Below are 22,285 nucleotides of genomic sequence, written 5' to 3'. Positions count from 1 at the left end.
CTGGCCATTAAAATTGCTACACCAAGAAGAAATGCAGATGATAAACGGGTATTCAAAAATATTCAAATGTGTGTGAAATTTTATTGGACTTAACTGCTAAGGTCATCAGTCCCTAAGCTTACACACTACTTAACCTAAATTATCCTAAGGACAAACACACACACCCATGCCCGAGGGAGTACTCTAACCTCCGCCGGGACCAGCCGCACAGTCCATGACTGCAGCACCTTAGAGGTGCATAGATCCTGAGAAATCAGTACCCTGCCACCTGGCAGCAGTCGAACATTTTCTGTATCCAAAAGGCCCGTACAGGGCCTGCAACATGCGGTCGTGCATTATCCTGCTGAAATGTAGGGTTTCGCAGGGATCGAATGAAGGGTAGAGCCACGGGTCGTAACACATCTGAAATGTAACACCCACTGTTCAAAGTGCCGTCAATGCGAACAAGAGGTGACCAAGACGTGTAACCAATGGCACCCCATACCATCATGCCGAGTGATACGCCAGTATGGCGATGACGAATACACACTGCCAATGTGCGTTCACCGCGAAGTCGCCAAACACGGATGCGACTATCATGATTCTGTAAACAGAACATGGATTCATCCGAAAAAATGATGTTTTGTCATTGGTGTACCCAGGTTCGTCGCAGGCGCTCCTGTCTGTGATGCAGTGTCAAGGGTAACCGGAGCCATGGTCTCCGAGCTGATAGTTCATGCTGCTGCAAACGTCGTCGAACTGTTCGTGCAGATGGTTGTTGTCTTGCAAACGTCCCCAGCTGTTGACTCAGGGATCGAGACGTGGCTGCACGATCCGTTACAGCCATGCGGATAAGATGCCTGTCATCTCGACTGCTAGTGATACGAGGCCGTTGGGATCCAGAACGGCGTTCCATATTAACCTCCTGAATCAACCGATTCCATATTCTGCTAATAGTCTTTGGGTCTCGACCAACGCGAGCAGCAGTGTCGCGATACGATAAACCGCAATCGCGATAGGCTACATTCCGACCTTTATCAAAGTCGGAAACGTGATGGTACGCATTTCTTCTCCTTACACGAGGCATCACTACAACGTTTCACCAGGCAAAGCCGGTCAACTGCTGTTTGTGTATGAGAAATTGGTTGGACTCATGTCAGCACGTTGTAGGTGTCGCCACCGGCGCCAACCTTGTGTGAATGCTCTGAAAAGCTAATCATTTGCATATCACAGCATCATCTTCCTGTCGGTTAAATTTCGCGTCTGTAGCACGTCATATTCGTGGTGTAGCAATTTTAATGGCCAGTAGTGTAGTTAAAGGATCCTAGAGATTCCACCTGGTGTAAACGGAACCTGGTGTTCACTTTTATAATTTTTATTTTACTGTATTTTTTTAGTAAGGTGGTGACGTCAACGCTTTCACGGAACATAGGAGTCACTTGGGAGTGGTACCCTGTGTCCATAGTGCTAGTAAGAATGTGCTCGCGAGACCCATTGTACACAGAGAAAGAGAGAGAGAGAGAGAGAGAGAGAGAGAGATAAAACTTTTCAGTGTTGCCAGCGTGCTCTTCTCTCTGCCTCTGTTGCACATTAGAGGCTCCAACCACTGGCTACCCTAGGAATTCACTAGCGACAGGCAATGAGCCACAGTTTCTACTTCCTGGTTCTCTCCAGAAAAAAAAAATATATGCTCGGCTGTCGCTTGTTAATATAATAATTGAAGTGTCTGCCTTATGCCACTCATACAGAAACTCCACAATAGCAAAACAACCTACCCATACCTTAACCAAAACTTAATGTTAAAGATTATGCACACACCCCAAAGCACAGGCTGTAATCAGACACCGCAGAATGGCGCTATTGGCTAGTAGATCACATTGTACTCTGTCTCTTGCTGCTGCGCATGGCTTCACTACCCAGTTTTATAGGTTCCAGAATTTAATAGAAAGAGTACAGAATTGTGAACAAGAGAACAGAGTGTTAATGAAGAGTAAGCCAGGGGTGGATCGAAGCTTCGATTCTGAGGGAGCGCAAATTGTTCGTGTTTTAGGCTGATTCTCAAAATGTTTTATAATCGACATCTCTGTTGAGGTTAGATGGTGGCTGGGGGAGCGGAATGAAAGTAGTGCCTACACCTCCTTCAGTTCTTTTTTACAGTATGTAGCTTAGTTTATTTGTAGAGCTCCTCCCCGAAGCTCTGCAAACTCGGTGGGTCGGAGAGTGCATCATGTCATTATTTGACAACAAAAGAAAGAAAAACAGCTGTCCACACGTTGATGGTGTAGATAGTCACGCCCTTTTCTTTCTTTGTACGCGTCCTTTGTAAAGTTTCCAGATTTCATGAAGCACGGAAGGCAGTCTCAGTATTAGGCCATCTTTGAATCGGAATAAGAATCAACATAATTTAGTAGCCATTTTTTTTTTGAGTCATCAGTGTTCTGACTGGTATGATGTGCTACCAATTACTCATCTGTGCCAACCTTTTCGTCTCACAGTAGCACTTGCATCCTACGTCTTTAATTGTTTGCTGGGTTTATTCCATTCTCTGCCTTACTCTATAGTTTTTACCCTCCACAGCTCCGTCTAGTACCGTGGAAATTATTCCCTGACGTCTTCACATGTCCTATCATGCTGATCCCTCTCCTTGTCAGTGTTTCGCGTATATTCCTTTCCTCGCTGATTCTGCGGTGAACCTCCTCTTCAGTCCACCTAATTTTTAGCATTATTCTGTAGCACCACATCACAAATGCTTCGATTCTCTCCTGTGCAGGTATCCCCACAGTCCACGTTTCACTACGATACAATGCTGTGCTTTAAACATAAATTCTCCGACATTTGTTCCATCATTGATCACTTGAAATAATAAATGAAGCTCGATTCTGTATTGGAGCATACCAGTACAGCTGCATCGACAGATTTCTCGAGGTCAGGTATTGGGTAAAAGGAATTCCCCTGTCTTGATGTTTTGATCTCGAGTCGAAAGCCTATCCCGAAAAAATTCTTCATCTCTGAATAGCTACTGCAAGCTACATCCATCTATGCAACTTTACTGTTGTCAGGCCATGGTTTCTCCCCTTCAATTTTCTCCTACAGTTCCCTCCATTCGAAATTAACTGCTCCTTAATCTCAAAGAATATGCTCCGTTAACTTTTCAATTCCTTTAGAGAAGTTGTGCCACATTTCTTCCCAGTGCAGTTCAGTATCTGCTTATTAGTTATCGGACCTACCCATAGGAACTACACCATCTTGATCGCTTATTACCACTTAATGTTGGAGCAAACCAAGCGCTGTGTCTTGTGTGAGACACAGAGGCGAGCGAGTGCGCCGCGACTTACCCCAGTTCACTGCTAGTAGCGCCACGTCACCTTAACGAGTCTGCATGTAGCGCACAACAATTTAGTATGAAATTAAAAATCAAAATTTATGTTTAAAACTTCGTTAAATTATAGTTTAGTGTAATAATGTTGCAAATACCAAGTCTTGATGTTCTAAACTTAATAGTTTAAGGAAAAATACCGTTTTAAGAGAAAAATCAGAGGCCCTAAATAATGACGCTAGGAAGCCAGAATTGAGTCAAAAGGTGCAGTTAGAAGTTATAAATAAGTGATGCTGGTTTCCAAAACCATAAAACAAAAATTAACGCCAGAATTCACGTTTTTAGGAAAAATCAGAGGCGCTAAATAATGGACTTAGAAACTTGAAAATTTGTTTTATGCTTCAGTACACCCCAAAAATAATAACAGAGAGTCCACGTTAATCTACCTCTTATAGTTTTTGAGTAATTAAATAAAAACTAATTTTGTAACTAAAATGTACCTAAGTGTTGTAGATTAAGTACTTGAAATTTTAATGACAGAGGATTTTGGTTAAACCAGATGATTCAAAAAAATGGTTCAAATGGCTCTGAGCACTATGGGACTCAACTACTGAGGTCATAAGTCCCCTAGAACTTAGAACTACTTAAACCTAACTAACCTAAGGATAGCACACACATCCATGCCCAAGGCAGGAATCGAACCTACGACCGCAGCGGCCGGGCGGTTCCAGACTGTAGCGCCCAGAACCGCTCGGCCACCCCGGCCGGCTAACCAGATGATCAAATATATTAAATAATAGAGCTACACCAAGTTTAAGACTTGTAACATAAATAGCAACTGATATGTCTTAGCAAACGTATGGTTCAGAGGTAACAATCTACTGTTAGTTCCACTAAATAAATTCTATTAAGCAAAGTTTTCATTCTAGCGAGCTGAAACTTTCTACGTGCTTTCAAACTGCTTATCTGCATACCAGCAAAAATTAAGAAGTTTCTGAAGTAATGGGTAACTATATTATTGAAGATTATGTGCCTAGATAGCAGTCGTTTGTAGACTGCTGCCGTATGCAAGTAGAGACAACAGATGTTTTCTCGGCAGTCCACACCGGCACCTTATAAATACAGCCCCTGAAGCAGTAGGAAGGTTCACTTCGCTCTCAAACACTGTGAGGTGTACGCCAGTTAAACGTCTGGTCGCTCTCTGCCTCGGATGACGTCAGAGCCGAGCTGTGATAAGCGCGTATTTGGCAGTGGAAACGGATAGTGAACTCGCGAGGACTGTACACCGTCCTGGGTCGTTTAGAATTCGGTAAAATAACTGTTAGTGTGCCGTCCGTGTGAAATTCAATTCCGCGTGGTAAGTGATGAATTTATTTCCACTTTTATGGCGCGCATGAATTTTTGAACATTTATTGCGAACTTTCAATTGAGTAATGTTAGTGAGGGCGGAAAACAATCTGGTAGGAAGTTACCGCAGAGGTCGCCTCTGAACTGCTAAAGGTGCTGTTAGATTAGATTGAACATTTATTGCGAACTTTCAATTGAGTGATGTTAGTGAGGGCGAAAAACAATCTGGTAGGAAGTTACCGTAGAGGTCGCCTCTGAACTGCTAAAGGTGCTGTTAGATTAGAAAGACTTGTTTTCAATGGAACATAACGCAATTTTAAGTGTTGTTTGTGAGAAACTTTAATTAAATTAAATCTTGATTGGAACTTTAAACTTTTACTAAAGTCATAGTCCTGTTCCCGCAAAGAAATGGGAAATAGACAGTTTTCTTTCAGTGGGCTGGACCGGAATGTGGCCGTGCAGACTGGAAACTAAGGTCAGTATGTTTCCCTTCGCTTTCTGGCTGCCCACCAAATTAGTTGCCAGGCTCACGTGATTAAAGACGCCATCAAAACTTTAAACCAGTGAAGTAACGTAAGCCGGCCGAAGTGGCCGTGCGGTTAAAGGCGCTGCAGTCTGGAACCGCAAGACCGCTACGGTCGCAGGTTCGAATCCTGCCTCGGGCATGGATGTTTGTGATGTCCTTAGGTTAGTTAGGTTTAACTAGTTCTAAGTTCTAGGGGACTAATGACCTCAGCAGTTGAGTCCCATAGTGCTCCGAGCCATTTGAACCATTTGAAGTAACGTACTCGCCACCCCACAATGTGACTGGACAGTATTCCATTACTTGTGATTTGCTATTGTTGACGTTCATCTTGTAACCTCTTTCCAAGACACTATCCATTCCATTCAAATGATCTTCCAACACCTTCGATGTCTCTGAAAGAGCTATAATATTATCTGTTTATGCTGTGAATCTTTCCTGGGGAATCATTTTTTGGTTGCAGGCAAGTAGAGGACGCGGCCTCAATCTCGATGTGAATATCAGCAACATCGTCAGCGACACCTCGGACGAGGGGCGTGATTCCTACGCCGACATCCTAGTCTCGTATTCTGCATTCGAAGGTATGTATGTCATGAATTGGACTGAAAAGCTCCCTGCTAACTAGAGTGTTCGCTGGTTCTTAGCCACATGACAGATTAAAGTCGTGTACCAGTCTGGTAATGGAACACTCCCACACCGACTATGGTGTTCTCTGATGCTTTCTAAGCGGATGGCGGAAAGATATGTGAGGAGTCATTACACCAAGGAGGGTAAATATACTTAAATAAACTTGTGTACCCCAAACTAGATACATGAGAATACGTAAATGATTGTAATTGCGGAACTATATCTTATACTTTGCGCATGTGAACACAACACAGAGAGGCACCAAACTTTCATGGTTCAACTACGATGTGCTTCACAGGCTTAATTTTATGATCAGGTGACAATATTCTCGAGAAATCAAGGGTGTACATTATGTTTGGATATAAGAGCTTAGTATCGTATGAAGGCATCAGTTACGAGAATCAAGGTCTCTAAACGTCGTGATATTAAATTAAAGACGATCCAGATATGTTCCTGGCTATCTCCTGAGATTCGGTATTCATTAGAGTCCATAAAAAACCAGTAGTAAAAAAGAAAAAAAAAAGTGTGTGAATTCAGAAGGGACCAAACTGCTGACGTCATCGGTCCGTGGAGTTGCACACTACTTAAACTAACTTAAGGGAGGACGTTGATGAATGACCAAAAATGTCAATTATCGATTTATTTTTTTATTTGCTAGTACAACGGATGGGCAATAAGTTCCCAAAGTTTCAAGGTTTAAATCGCATCCGAAGTGCCTGAAAATTAATTAAAAGTGTGACACGGCCTCCCTGCCACGCCAAGCTCAGAGGGATAACAACCCCTACATTCACAAGGAGAGGCTTCCAAATTGTATCCTAGATCTTGTGAAGCCCACTTACAGGTTTCTGACCGATCCTGCACTTCTCAAAAAGTGTGTTCATGGCAAAACCCAAAATCCAAATGAGTCTCTTAATTCACTCATATGGAAACGATGCCCTAAAAACACATTTGCATCTGCTACAGTTGTCAGAATTGCAACTTATAATGCAGTTAGTGTATTTAATGATGGAAACGTCGGAAGGATGAAGGGATTAGAAAGAATGGGCTTCAAGATACGAAATTTTACCCAATACATCCTGAGAAAAATAGATTTACAGCGCGTCTCTGCAGCTGAAAAGTCAGTTGAATACCCGGTAAAGGAAACAAGACAGACAGCAAGAAAGCAGAAGAGAAGCCTTGAAGGGAAAGACGACCCAGAGTACAAATGTGGTGCCTTCTGAAGAAGTGACAAAAGGAAAAAAGTTAGGTTGAATTTTAAATTGCGTTTCCTCAAAAGTTTGTCTCTTAAAGTTTATGTACCTTTTCCTCAGATCCTCTCACTGCCAGAATTCTGAAATTTTGTTCACATATTTCTGTAAACCTAATAAACGTTGTCTCAAGAGAAAATTTTCAAATACTGATTGCAAGCTGAGATATGGGGCAAAGGGCTTAGAATTTTGCATGAATTTAAAATTGTACTTGAGGAATAATAATTAAAAAAATTATGAAAATTCTCCTATTTGACCTATTCCAAAAACCTCATGAGACAAGCTTACAATATAATGAGATGAAACAGAGAAATTTTTATAGAAATCTTTTGAATACTTTCTGAGAAAAAGGAACATACATTATTTTTTGAAAATAAAACTTCAAATTTCATTAAAAAAAAGTTGAATATATATAATCAAAAGATTTATATGTAAATGTGTTACTTTTATGTAAAGTGCGGTACAAAATTTCATTGCCATATCTCCAAAACTGTGTATTTGGTGCATTTTTGAAATAGTGTGTGTTTCTAATTAACGTCCCCCCATTAAAATAACTGATGCTAAGAACAAAACACACACACACACACACACACACACACACACACACACACACACACACCCATGCCCGAGAGAGGACTTGAACCTCTGGCGGAGGGGCCGCTCAATCGGTGAGATGGTGCCTTAAACATCACGGTTACTGCGCGAGGCACCAGTATCAGCTGACGGAGTTGAATTGAGTTGCCGACCAGTCATATCACAAACACGTTTTCTGGCTGCAATCCTAAGCCAATCTGAAAGGCAGGGGCTCAATGGTATCCATTTTTTTTCAAAGGAAGGTTGCACATTCATTGCCAAGTGCGCAAGGTTGTTGCCCTATGCGATTTCAGTCTTTCTCGGCGTATTCCACTGATGAATTCTTCTCGGCTTATCAGTCGAGTGGTGACGTCGTCTTGTCGCAAAGTTTCAATGAGTTCCGTACCCATCATCTTCTGGCGAAGTGTCGCGATGCTCTCTCTAACCTTTTAACTTTCCCCTCCTTGGCGAAATGTGTAGAGGAGTTTTTAGCTGTTGGTTTTTACTCTACAATGTGTGTTGTGAGTGTGTGATTGTCTTCGACTATTTTGGCTGCCTGTGTGTTGTGTTGGTGTTCTGGTGGCGTCTAGTACTTGCCTGAGGTTGGTGAGATGTTGGATATTTTAAGGATTAAGGATTGGTGTTAGGATTTGGAGATTTTTGGGATTTTGTTTTCGACTTAGTCGTTGAAGATCCTCATGGGGCGTTTGTGCTTGTCGAAGGACGTGACATACCGACCTAAGGTTTGGATAAGGTTATTTCCAGATCTGGAAGAGCTGTCATAGAAAGCCCTTGCCAGTGTGATTTCAACAGCGGCGTGCAGATCGTCAGTGGGGAATCCCATGGGTAGATGCAGTGCCCTGCTGAGTGGGCGGTTCTGCAGTGTCTGGAGTTTGTCCAGGTGCTGCTTTGCCGCGTATCCCCAGAGAGGGCACGTTGTAACCTCCCCACAATAAAAAATAATATAAATAATATTCACATTTAGTGTAACCTCCCAACAGAAAAATTCCTAAACCTCTCAACAGTAAAAAATATAATTATGTCGTTCACATTCAGTATAACCTACCAATAGAAAAATTGCGTAACCTATCATTAATAAAATGTGACTAATCTCTCAATAATAAAAAATGTGACTCACTTATAACCTTTCAATAATTGACTGTCAATTTAACCTGGCCAATTTTGGACGTCAGCAGTGCTGCGTCATGGCCCTGAAAGATCATACTGAATAAATTGAAAATTCTTACCTCAGTCTAGTCGCCGGATAACGCATATATATCTGCTCCTATATGAAACTAAACTTTTCTGGCACAGCCCAGTGCAATACTGGCCGATAGATTTGTCATCTATAAAAAGAAACAACTGGTTTTTCTTTACATTAATCGGGATGACCATGGATTGGAGAAATTAGTGAATTCTTTAAACTGAGATGAAGGATTGTCAAAAGTTAGTTTTTATGAGAAAGATTATTATTAACAGATTTTTTTAAAAACATTTACATGGGACTTGATACAACAATACTACATACGCGCGACGCTGCTTTTACTTTATACTACAAAGCTCAGGCTCCGCCATCGCTCCACACGACCGGCCCAGCCAACTTCACACACCAGACTGCTAGCTACTGCTTACTCCTACTACCACACAGTTCCTACTGCAGTCAACACTGCTCTTTGGCCTGAGATTCTCTTATCGCTTACATATCGCAGGCAGCGCGTGAGCAATCCATCGAAATTACATTGCTCGAGTGCGCTAGCAACAAATTCCTTAATCATGGACCTCTTACAACGTATACTCCATTACTGGCCGTATGAGGGCCTGATAGACGTTTAGTCCTTAGGTCGGTATGACATGTCCTGCGACAAGCACAAACGCCCCATGACGATCTTCCACGACAAAGTCGAAGAGAAAAATCCCAAAAATCTCCAAATCCTAACACCAATCCTTAATCCTTAAAATATCCAACATCTCACCAACCTCAGGGAAGTACTAGACACCACCAGAACACCAACACAACACACAGGCAGCCAAAACAGTCGAAGACAATCACACACTCACAACACACATTGTAGAGTAAAGACCAACAGGCTACCAACTTCTCTATACACTTCCCCAAGGAGGGGAAAGTTAAAAGGTGAGAGAGACCATCCCGACACTTCACGACGCAGGCACGCACTCCGCTGCTCCACTCGCTGCGGCTCACTTCGTTACCGTCGCTTGTGTACGCCATGTCCGGACGCGGAAAGGGAGGCAAGCTGGCTGCTGTGGCCAAACTCCTGCTCACGCCGGTGGGAGATGGCCGGGGCAGCAAGAAGAAGCATAGCAGGCCGCTGCACGAGAGGCAGTGTTACCGCTGCCAGAAGGCCGGGCACGTCGCCAGGACGTGCAGCGGCGCAGTCGCGTGTTTGAAGTGTGCCAAGGCGCATGACACACGAGACTGTGACAAACCGCGACACATCGCGCCCACGTGCGTGAACTGCGGTGGCGCGCACGCTGCAGACTCTCGCAGCTGCGCGTACTCGAAGCAGCAGACATCCACCGCCACAAGGGAGCAAGCGGTACACGGAGGAGAGGTTGCGGCCCCGTCATCCCACTCCATAGGGGGAAACGGACCGCGCCACCGAGAAGACGGCGAGGCTCAAGTTTCGCCCATCGCCGCAGTGGCTGCTCTCAAAGCCGCAATGGAGGCAGAGAGGGCAGCCATGCATAAGGAGCTCGTCGGTGTTCACCGGCAGCTGCAACAGCTGCAGGTAGAACTTAGGTTGGTGCAGAAGAAAACCGCCCCGCCTCTACGGCGGGACGACGCGCAGGGGTGGCTGTGGCGACGCAAACGGTCGTCCCTCCGGAATCTGTAGCAATACAGACGCCCATGGACCTACTGCCGTCTGCTCCTTCCCCACCTCGCGCTGGGGAGATCAAGCAGCACGGGAAACAAGAAGAAGAGACCGGCAAGCCACAGGGGAAACAAGAAATGGTGTCCATTCCGACACCATACCGTTTCCAGACAGTATCAACATGCCGCAGGTTACTGCAGTTCCTTCTCTAAATCCTCGCACAAACGAAAAAATGGCTGACGTCGAAATAAGTGTCCAAGGAATAGAAAAGCAACTGGAATCACTCAACAGAGGAAAGTCCACTGGACCTGACGGGATTCCAATTCGATTCTACACAGAGTACGCGAAACAACTTGCCCCCCTTCTAACAGCCGTGTACCGCAAGTCTCTAGAGGAACGGAAGGTTCCAAATGATTGGAAAAGAGCACAGGTAGTTCCAGTTTTCAAGAAGGGTCGTCGAGCAGACGCGCAAAACTAAAGGCCTATATCTCTGACATCGCTCTGTTGTAGAATTTTAGAACATGTTTTTTGTTCGCATATCGTGTCATTTCTGGAAACCCAGAATCTACTCTGTAGGAATCAACATGGATTCCGGAAACAGCGATCGTGTGAGACCCAACTTGCTTTATTTGTTCACGAGACCCAGAAAATATTAGATACAGGTTCCCAGGTAGATGCCATTTTCCTTGGCTTCCGGAAGGCGTTCGATACAGTTCCGTAGTGTCGCCTGATAAACAGAGTAAGAGCCTACGGAATATCAGACCAGCTGTGTGGCTGGATTGAAGATTTTTCTGGCAAACAGAACACAGCATGTTGTTCTCAATGGAGAGACGTCTACAGACGCTAAAGTAACCTCTGGCGTGCCACAGGGGAGTGTTATGGGGCCGTTCCTCTTCACAATATATTTAAATGACCTAGTAGCTAGTGTTGAAAGTTCCATGCGGCTTTTCGCGGATGATGCTGTAGTATACAGAGAAGTAGCAGCATTAGAAAATTGCAGTGAAATGCAGGAAGATCTGCAGCGGATAAGCATTTGGTGCTGGGAGTGGCAACTGACCCTTAACATAGACAAATGTAATGTATTGCGAATACATAGAAAGAACGATCCTTTATTGTATGATTATATGATAGCGGAACAAACACTGGTAGCAGTTACTTCTGTAAAATATCTGGGAGTATGCGTGCGGAGCGATTTCAAGTGGAATGATCATATAAAATTAATTGTTGGTAAGGCGGGTACCAGGTTGAGATTCATTGGGAGAGTCCTTAGAAAATGTAGTCCATCAACAAAGGAGGTGGCTTACAAAACACTCGTTCGACAAAGGAGATAGGGAAGATCCAAAGAAGAGCGACGCGTTTCGTCACAGGTTTATTTGATAAGCGTGATAGCGTTACGGAGATATTTAGCAAACTCAAGTGGCAGACTCTGCAAGAGAGGCGCTCTGCATCGCGGTGTAGCTTGGTGTCCAGGTTTCGAGAGGGTGCGTTTCTGGATGAGGTATCGAATGTATTGCTTCCCCCTACTTATACCTCCCAAGAAGGTCACGAATGTAAAATTAGAGAGATTCGGGCGCGCACGGAGGCTTTCCGGCAGTCGTTCTTCCCGCGAACCATACGCGACTGGAACCGGAAAGGGAGGTAATGACAGTGGCACGTAAAGTGCCCTCCGCCACACACCGTTGGGTGGCATGCGGAGTATGAATGTAGATGTAGATGTACGAAGAAGATTGCCGTCATGTTGCGGGAAGGGTGCAACAACGCCCACAATCACCCCTACCTCTTCGCGCTAGTCGAAGGTAAAAGGAAGCCAACAGTTCCGCACAGGCCGTACGAACTGCGTGTCGGGTATCGAGCAATCATGCTCGAATTCGTCAGCAAAAAGCACCTGCACACCAAGAACAGAACCCTGTCTTCACGCTGTGCGACTGGGACTTCATCCTGGAGGACGCAGTCGCCCGGTTACGGAAGGAGGTCCGCGATGGAGAGCGGAAGCTGTCAGCGGAGCTGGAGACCGCGCTAAACTACATCATGCGCTACGGAAAGAAGAGTCAAAAGGTCAACTCCCACCGCTAGCATGCCTGCATGCTGGCAAATAGGAACGACCACCAGTACAAGCGAGGACAAACCACAACGCGAGGCATCATCAACTCAACCCGCAAGGAACTAACAAGGGAACCTCCCCTTCGCAGCCCCCTCAGATTTAGTTATAAGTTGGCACAGTGGATACGCCTTGAAAAACTGAACACAGATCAATCGAGAAAACAGGAAGAAGTTGTATGGAACTACGAAAAAAATAAGCAAAATACACAAACTGAGTAGTCCATGTGCAACAAAGGCAACATCAAGCATAATGTATACTCGGGAGCGCCGTGTTCCCGTGGTTAGCGTGAGCAGCTGCGGAACGAGAGGTCCTTGGTCCAAGTCTTCCCTCCAGTGAAAAGTTTAATTTTTTATTTTCAGACAATATTAAGAAAGTTCAGGCACTCATTCATAATCAACTTCGCTCTCCAAAATTCCAGGACATGTTCAGATTTGCTTGTACATATGCGGGATTTGACGGTCTACACAGAGAAAAATTTGAAAACGTTAAAAATCATATGTTTTGACAGAGCACAGGGAAAACTGTGTGACTGTGAAACTGTTGCATTCATTTGTTGCAGTTTATGTGACAAACTCTTATGTTTTCATCACTTTTTTGGGAGCGATTATCACATCCACAAGAAAACCTAAATCGGGCAAGGTAGAAGAATCTTTTCACCCATTCGCCAAGTGTACAAGTTAGGTGGGTCGACAACATATTCCTGTCATGTGACGCACATGCCGTCACCAGGGTCGTATATTATATACCAGACGTGTTTTCCTATGGAGGAATCGGTTGACCTATGCCCTTGCGATCAAATGTTTTCGGTTCCCATTGGAGAGGCACGTCCTTTCGTGTACTAATCGCACGGTTTTGAGGTGCGGTCGTAATACACATACACTAAACTTATTACAGTGAACAGAGACGTCAATGAACGAACGGACAGATCATAACTTTGCGAAGATAAAGAAAGTAAACTTTTCACCCGAGGGAAGACTTCAACCAAGGACCTCGCGTTTCACAGCTGCTCGCGCTAACCACGGGACCACGGCGCTCCAGAGCTCACACTATCCTTGATGTTGCCTATCTTGCGCATGGACTACTCAGTTTGTATATTTTGCTTATTTTTTTCATAGTTCCACACAACTTCTTCCTGTTATCTCGACTGATCTGTGTTCAATTTTTCAAGGCCTATCCACTGTGTCAATTTATAAATAAATCTGAGGGGGGTGCGATGGGGATGTTCCCTTGTAAGGAGGAACAGCTGTTAAGCTTAAACTCCCACACCTCGGGCCAAGGTAAAGGCCCGTCTGTGTCAGCGTCAGTATCATCCCGACACTTCGCCAGAAGATGATGGGTACGAAACTCATTGAAACGTTGCGCCAAGACGACGCCACCACTCGGCTGATAACCCGAGAAGAATTCAACAGGGTGTTGCCCTGCTGAAGAACAGCAAGTTGTATAGCTAGGAGGGGTAGTACCACTCGCTCTAAAACCTCGTCGATTAAGTACTTGCTGTCCGTATCGCCGTCAATGTACATGATTCAAAATCGCATTTTGTATACAGTGTGGCACTCGAAGTAACCAGACATGGAGTAACCAATAAGCCCCTCAGCATTTCAGGCGGCCAAATTCCGGTCACCGAGACAGCTGTCAGCCATCACTGTAAAACAGGTTCCATTGTGCCTTGTCCAAAACCCTCTGGACGTTAGCAGACGCGCTCACGTGACAGTTGCAGTATGACGCATTTTGGCTTCCAGATTGTGGAAGCCAATATAAATAGCACGCTTATAGTCAGTTCAATCTGCATTTGACAGCGTCGCACCATCCGTGCTGAACTGTCGACATTCGCTGTACGTCTCCAGAGTTTTGTCGGCGCTATGAACCACAGTGTGCCGCTTGTGATATTCATATAGGATTAGATGATGTTGTCTTTTGGTCACATTGAGTGATCCAGTATCAACTCTTCATTGCATGTGAAGCTACAGATTCTACTCGTCCTTCGCTATTGGAAGAGCTTGCTTCATGCACATGAAATATCACAGGATGACGAACAGATTTCCCACAGACTGTTCATTATGCTCCTTTTTGGCGCATTCAGATGCTGATACTGAGGTTGTCGTTCTTGACATCGTCCAGACATATTGGTTGAAGCTGGCTTTTCAATTTTCACTTGGTCTGAAGTCTCTTTTTTTCTGAATGAGACGACGGTAGCCACTGCAGTCAAACAAGATGTGCATTGCTAGGCCGATGACGATGCGGACATTCACAGCAATAACTACTTTGCAGATAAACATCGCGTACATATCTTCATTTATGCGCGATAATAATTACGTTGTTACTAAAATTTAAGGGATGGTGTCAGTATTATGACTTTCGTCTGTTTCTGTTACATGACACAGATTGTAAGGATTGTTTAAGTTTCCAGTCACTGTTATTACCCACTTGGAACGGAGCCGCACTATACTGGTTTCAATTCCTAGTGTTCTGGTAAGGGTAGATTCGTCGTTAACTTTTGGAAGAACAAACGATGGCGACGTGCCGTTCTTCCTGGTGTTGCGCAACTTTTAGACGTGCATCCTATTTTCATCGCACCAGCAGCTACCTTATGTCTCTGCCATTCCTGCTTTGTTTGCAGTAAGAGATATTAAACTACCGAAAGCAGTAAAAGGCGACGTGAAGCTTGTCCTACGATATTCCATCCACTGGATTTTACGTCTCATTACATGATTCCTTTTTCTGTATCACAAACGACATAATGTATGGTATAAAATCAGCCAATCAGTCAATGTTCCTCTTAAATATACGAGGGCCGTTCAGAAAGTAACCTCCGGTTGATTTAAAAAAATACACCAAGTTAAATAAAAATATTTTAATATATACATCTTACAACTACATCTTTGCACTATTTTTCTACATAGTCTCCATAGCGATTAAGGCACTTATCGTATCTCTTCACAAGCTTTGAAATTCCTTCTGCATAAAAATCACCCGCTTGTGCCTGGAGCCAGCCTGTGACCGCATCTTTGAGCTCTTCGTCGTCATCAAACCGCTGTGACCCGAGCCATTTCTTCAAATGCATGAAGAGGTGATAATCACTTGGCGCCAGGTCTGGGCTGTAAGGTGGATGGTTGATAACGTCCCACTTGAAGGACTCAAGAAGGGCCGTTGTTCTGCGAGCAGAGTGAGGACGGGCGTTATCGTGCAAAAAAACGATACCGGAAGTCAGCATACCACGGCGTTTGTTCTGTATAGCCCGTCGTAACTTTTTTATTGTTTCACAGTATACGTCTTGATTAATGGTCGTACCACGTTCCATGAATTCAACCAACAACACCCCTTTGGCATCCCAAAACACCGTTGCCATCAGTTTTCTGGCAGAAAAATCTTGCGCGGCTTTTCTTGGTTTGGTAGGCGAAATTGAATGTGCCCACATCTTTGATTGTTCTTTTGTCTCAGGATTCACGTACTTAATCCAGGTTTCGTCACCGGTCACGATTCTGTTTTACAATGGTTCTCCTTCGTCCTCATAACGTGACAGAAAGTCTAATGCAGAGGCCATTCTTTGAGTTTTGTGGTCGTCGGTAAGAATTTTGGGCACCCATCGTGCACAGAACTTACGGTAACCCAATCTTGCTGTCACTATCTCGTACAAGAGAGTCTTAGAAATCTGTGGAAAACCAGTAGACAACTCAGACATTGAGAAACGTCGATTTTCACGAACTTTTGCATCAACTGTCTGAACGAGTTCGTCAGTCACTAATGATGGTCTACCACTCCTCTCTTCATCATGAACGTTTTCTCGTCCACTTTTAAATAAACGTACCCATTCACGGACAACTCCTTCACTCATAACTCTTGGTCCGTACACGGCACAAAGCTCACGATGAATAGCTGCTGCAGAATATCCTTTGGCTGTAAAAAACCTTATGACAGCACGCACTTCACATTTGGCGGGGTTTTCGATTGCAGCACACATTTCAAACTGCCACAAAAACTAAACTAGCGCAGGTACGACGTTCACTCGACCACGGCTTGATGCCGACTGACCTGCTGAGTGCGTGAACGCACAGATTGCGTCGCTACTCCCCCCACAATCCGCACTGTGACCAATCGGAGGTTACTTTCTGAACCGCCCTCGTATCTACAAGTACACAATGCAACGCTCAATACATTGAGACATGTAGCCTGTTAGCATTAATAAACATTATGGAAATAAAAATTGTGCGCGGCTCGGTGGCCAAATGCACCTCTTTCGATTGGACGAAAGTTCGGTGACTTGTGTGACCTTTATCGCATTTGTCCAACAGGGGAAAGGGCAGCTACAGTTTAACGTGGAATACGAACCACGTGTCACACCTCGTGACTCCTCACATAGTTGGGAGGTGAAGGTTGGCTTACAAGCAGACTCAAAATTTCCGTGGTCCTGGCGGTTTCCAGGAATACTCTTTACCGCTAAAACATGAGTCCTAACAACATTGTGGGGAATTTTCGCACACTTTATAAACGAACAATACCATAAACCTTTAGCAGTATGCAAATTGTGACAACTTGCAACACGACTTCGTATTACACTACCGGCCACTAAAATTGCTACACCACGAAAACGACGTGCTACAGACGCGAAATTTAACCGACAGGAAGAAGGTGCTGTCATATGCAAATGCTTAGCTTTTCAGAGTATTCACACAAGGTTGGCGCCGGTGGCGACACCTACAACGTGCTGACATGAGGAAAGTTTCCAACCGATGTCTCATACACAAACAGCAGCTGACCGGCGTTGCCTGGTGAAACGTTGTTGTGATGCCTCGTGTAAGGAGGAGAAATGCGTATCACGTTTCCGAATTTGATAAAGGTCGGATTGTGGCCTATCGCGATTGCGGTTTATCGTATCGCGACATTTGTGTTCGCGTTGGTCGAGATCCAATGACTGTTAGCAGAATACGGAATTGGTGGGTTCAGCAGGGTAATACGGAACGCCGTGCTAGATCCCAACGGCCTCGTATAACTAGCAGTCGACATGACAGGCATCTTATCCGCATGGCTGTAACGGATCGTGCAGCCACGTCTCGATCCCTGAGTCAACAGATGGGGACGTTTGCAAGACAACAACCATCTGCACGAACAGTTCGACCACGTTTGCAGCATCATGGACTATCACCACGGAGACCATGGCTGCGGTTACCCTTGACGCTGCATCACAGACAGGAGTGCCTGCGATGGTGTACTCAACGACAAACCTGGGTGCACGAATGGCAAAACGTCATTTTTTCGAATGAATCCAGGTTCTGTTTACAGCATCATGATGGTCGCATCCGTGTTTGGCGACTTCGCGGTGAACGCACATTGGCAGTGTGTATTCGTCATCGCCATACTGGCGTATCACCTGGCGTGATTTTATGGGGTGCCATTGGTTACACGTCTCGGTCACTTCTTGTTCGCATTGACGGCACTTTGAACAGTGGACGTTACATTTCAGATGTGTTACGACCCGTGGCTCTACCCTTCATTCGATTCCTGCGATACCCTACATTTCAGCAGGACAATGCACGACCGCGTGTTGCAGGTCCTGTATGGGCCTTTCTGGATACAGAAAATGTTCGACTGCTGCCCTGGCCAACACATTCTCCTGATCTCTCTCTTACCAATTGAAAACGTCTGGTCAATGGTGGCCGAGCAACTGGCTCGTCACAATACGCCAGTCACTACTCTTGATGAACTGTGGTATCGTGTTGAAGCTGCTCGGGCAGCTGTACCTGTACACGCTATCCAAGCTCTGTGTGACTCAATGCCCAGGCGTATCAAGGCCATTATTACGGCCAGAGGTGGTTGTTCTGGGTACTGATTTCTCAGGATCTATGCACCCAAATTGCGTGAAAATGTAATAATGTGTCAGTTCGAGTATAATGTATTTGTCCAATGAATACCCATTTATCATCTGCATTTCGTCTTGGTGCAGCAATTTTAATGGCCAGTAGTGTACTTCCCAGTATTCTACAAACGATCCGCATTAAATAGGTTTCATAATTATCACTGAAGTTTGTAACTTAACGAACTGTATTACGTAAATGAAAGGCTGTGTTGTATTAAAGTATGATCATGGTCAGCATCTATGTTCTTTATCGAATGGAATGCAGATGGAAATCCAGGAGAGGGTCAGTGATACCTTCAGAGTTATGTCCTACTGAACACGTTAAAGTGGTTTGGAAAATACCAGTATCCGTGATTGTGGATGCAGGTAAACGGACTTCTCGATACGGGACTGAGAGTGTAGTGTGAATGCAGATCTCATTTCTCTTACCCACAACAACTTCTACATATGACTATATTATCTTAATATCTTATAAATACGCTTAGCTTAAATTGATTCGGGCCCAATGGCTCGAGACCTTCTTTTATTGAATTTTAGCAGTGAGGATATCCATGATATACAATGTGTTACTGTAGCAGCAGAGTCTATTGACTTCCTGGAAATATTCTGAGTCTTTCAATTATGTTACAGGAGTCACACCCACCCGTGACACACAAAATGCCTCGCGGTTTGTGCAGACTCTGCACGACGAACTGGTAGCTCATAGGGGAGTCAAGGACCTGGTATCGTTGCTCACAGACGTGAACCGCACCGTGGCTCAGCAAGTACGCTTACGCACCGACAGAGAGCGCCTGTTACACGGCGGGCTGCTTCAACCCTGCTTCACCTCAACCTTGATGCGGCGTGTCTACTTCCGCTAGATCAATCCAATGCACTCACCTGGCCCCCGGCAGTGACACCCTACGTGTAGCCGCTAGGACCTGGCAACAATGCATCCACCTCAGCCCCAGAAACTTCGACTTCTGCAAGCAGTCAAACGGCTGCAATCTTCCTCCACTCTATGTTGCTGCAATGAGACACATTCTCGTTTTGATCGTCACAGTTCAACTGATTTACAGTAACTCATTTAGAAGATGTATCATAATGCTGTATTATTAATTTGTGTATACTTATAAATTAGATATGACTGCATGCTCACTCGAGACAGATGTATAACAGAGATATCAAAGGATGCACACTACAAAAATTGTTGATACTGAAGTGGAATGTTGGAAACCCATTCACTTCCTCTTGTCTGTTGCTCTTGGTAGGGGAGTAGAAACAAAATCACCAACATATCAACGAAATGAAGGAAACTTCCATATTATGGATTTGGATTATACATTCTACACACGTTTCTTTTAAAAAACACTGTAAACTACAATGATGCAATCTTGTGTAAATTCTATGAGACATGAAACAGCCTCTTTTTCCTTTAATGTTTCCACAACTCTTCATAAATAATAATATGCACATTGTTTCTTTTAACACATGCTGTGTGGACTTACTCAGAGTAATGCAGTACGGTGATTTCTGATATTCATTTCAACACAGACCAACAAAGCCCTGCAGGCTTAGTGTAGGTTATAACATAGATATTATGATGTCCCTGTGTCTCCTGCAAGTGTCTCATTTTTGATTATTAGTATTCCACTCTGTTCCACTGGAGATTTCTTACGCTATAGGCAACATGAGTTTGTTGTAACCTCGAATACATCTAATCTTGACATATCAGCAGTACTGATATTATGCTTTACTCTTGTATTTAGATTTACGATACAACTTCAGAAATTAAGTTAGTAAACTGTAATCTGAGAATCAGTTCTGATTGAATGTTAAATTTTGAAAAACAGATTCACTGAGAAAAAAATATTAACCGATTCCATGTGATGCCTGGGATACAGATAGACAATACCTCTGAAACTTTCTTAATTCCGTCTTTCCTTTCCCCCTAGCAAATATTTGCTATTCGTTGCAAATGTATAAAATAATGCAGAGGCTCTGGCACTGGATTAGCACTCAAAAGGTGCAGGGTTCAAAGCCCCATCTAGATTTAAATTTTCCGAGATTTCGGTAGAGTGTTTAAGGCAAATTATAGATGATTTTCTTTAGGTGTCACTGCTGAATTCTATTCTCACCTTTGTCCAACTTAATCTTGGTCTCCACCAAGAATCACAATTTTGATGCAAGTATTTTAGTATGAAAACATTCTTATTTTGTTGTCTTATTACAAAAATGTAAATTTATTCCTGTATCTTTACGCATTTTAAATATCTGTTTATACTTTATTAAGAGCATCTCTAATGCTTATAAATATATATTTTCATTGTATATCTATCAAGGTTTATCTGTTAGTTTATTTTGAAATATGTCTGTTGCAATAACAATTTATTGTCGCATAAAGTTGCTTTCTGCTATTCTGCAAAACGTAAGTCAATCTTGTATTCATATATAGACACTAAAATTACTATATTTCAGTCTTAAAAATTAGGAACATTGCATATTAACCTTATACTTGTGCGTCTGTAGGCAATTTCGGTTTCCAGTCAAATTTATTTTAGTTGTATTTTGTTAATATACTATTTTTCCTTCCTTTACTAATAAAAGACGATTTGTTTTGCTAATAAACGACATAGTGCTGCTAATATTTTAAATTTTTATTTCTGAGATCTATTTCAGATTGGTGTAATTTTTTATGTCTTAATAAAGAATTTTGGTTCAGACCTCCTTATTATTACTTTTACATTCAAATATCACGGATGTACTTTTTCTATGAAGTTGTGTTATTAGTCACATAGAAAATACTTGCCCTCTCAGTTTCAACAGTCATTTATCGGAACATCCACCACAGAATGTAGATATTATAAACAATTTACGGGTGGTATTAAAATAATTTATTTCGGTTTTATTAACATCTGTCTCCCATCTTATTAGTAGTGTATGTAGTGCATCTGATGTATGTATATTACTGGAACAAATGTTGACCAAAATGCTTATACCCATCTTTTCTGTCCTCAGGAAAGAGCTTAAAACAAAACAATACTGATAAACAGAAACACAGAGTGGAATTCAGAGTTGTATTAAAAAGTATCAGTTCATAAGGCATAGTTATCGATATCTCAGGTATTACAGTTCTTCATCTATATCATATTCCGCAAGCCACCTAATGGTGTGTGGCGGAGAGTACTTTTGTATCAATAACTGAGCCCTCCAACCCTGTTCCACTCGCGAGTAGCGCGTGGGAAGACTGATTGTCGGCAATCCTCTGTAGTGGTTCTAATTTCTCGAATTTTCTCCTCATAGTCATTACGCGAGACGTATTAGGGGGAAGCAATATGTTGTCTGACTCTTCCCAGAAAGTGCTGTCTCGAAATTTCAATAGCAAATCTCTCCGTGATGCACAACGACTCTCTTGTAACGTCTGCCAATGGGGTTTGTTGAGCATCTCCGCAACGCTCTCCTAACTACTAAACGATCCCGTGACGAAACGTGCCGCTCTCCGTTGGATCTTCCCACTCACTTCCGTCAGTTTTATCTGGTAGCGATCCCAGATGGATGAACAAAGCTCTAGAATGGATCGAACAAGCGCCTTGTCAGCCACTTCCTTCGTGGATGAGTTACATTTGCTTAAAATTATTCATACGAATCTGAGTCTGGCATCTGCTTTTCCCACTATTTGTTTTATATGGTCATTCCACTTAAGGTCGCTTCGAATAGTTACTCATAGATATTTTGAGGCAGATACTGTTTCCAGTAGTTTGTTATGAATAGTGTAGCTGTACAGTAGTAGATTTCCTTTCCTATGTATGCACAATACGTTACATTTACTTACGTTCAAGGTCAACTGCCAGAGCCTGCACCATTCAGCAATTCTCTGGAGGCCATTCTGCAAATTGTTACTATCTTCT

The 22,285-nt window shown here is 43.5% G+C and overlaps 1 protein-coding gene across 1 annotated transcript in view; it reads left to right on the top strand.

Moving 5' to 3' along the window:
* LOC124619005 (caspase-1-like) overlaps positions 1-21,022 on the top strand; it is a 61,165-nt gene extending 40,143 nt beyond the window's left edge. Inside the window, exons 3-4 of the mRNA XM_047145392.1 lie at positions 5,629-5,746; positions 19,029-21,022. Of these exons, the coding sequence (XP_047001348.1) occupies positions 5,629-5,746; positions 19,029-19,258 (348 nt within the window). The 3' untranslated portion in view covers positions 19,259-21,022. The remainder of the gene's footprint in view (positions 1-5,628; positions 5,747-19,028) is intronic.
* The last annotated feature ends 1,263 nt before the right edge of the window (positions 21,023-22,285 follow it).

The sequence above is a fragment of the Schistocerca americana genome, chromosome 1 (genome assembly GCF_021461395.2).
Source record: "Schistocerca americana isolate TAMUIC-IGC-003095 chromosome 1, iqSchAmer2.1, whole genome shotgun sequence".
NCBI classification, from domain to species: domain Eukaryota; kingdom Metazoa; phylum Arthropoda; class Insecta; order Orthoptera; family Acrididae; genus Schistocerca; species Schistocerca americana.
This window is presented reverse-complemented; position numbering and strand designations above follow the sequence as displayed.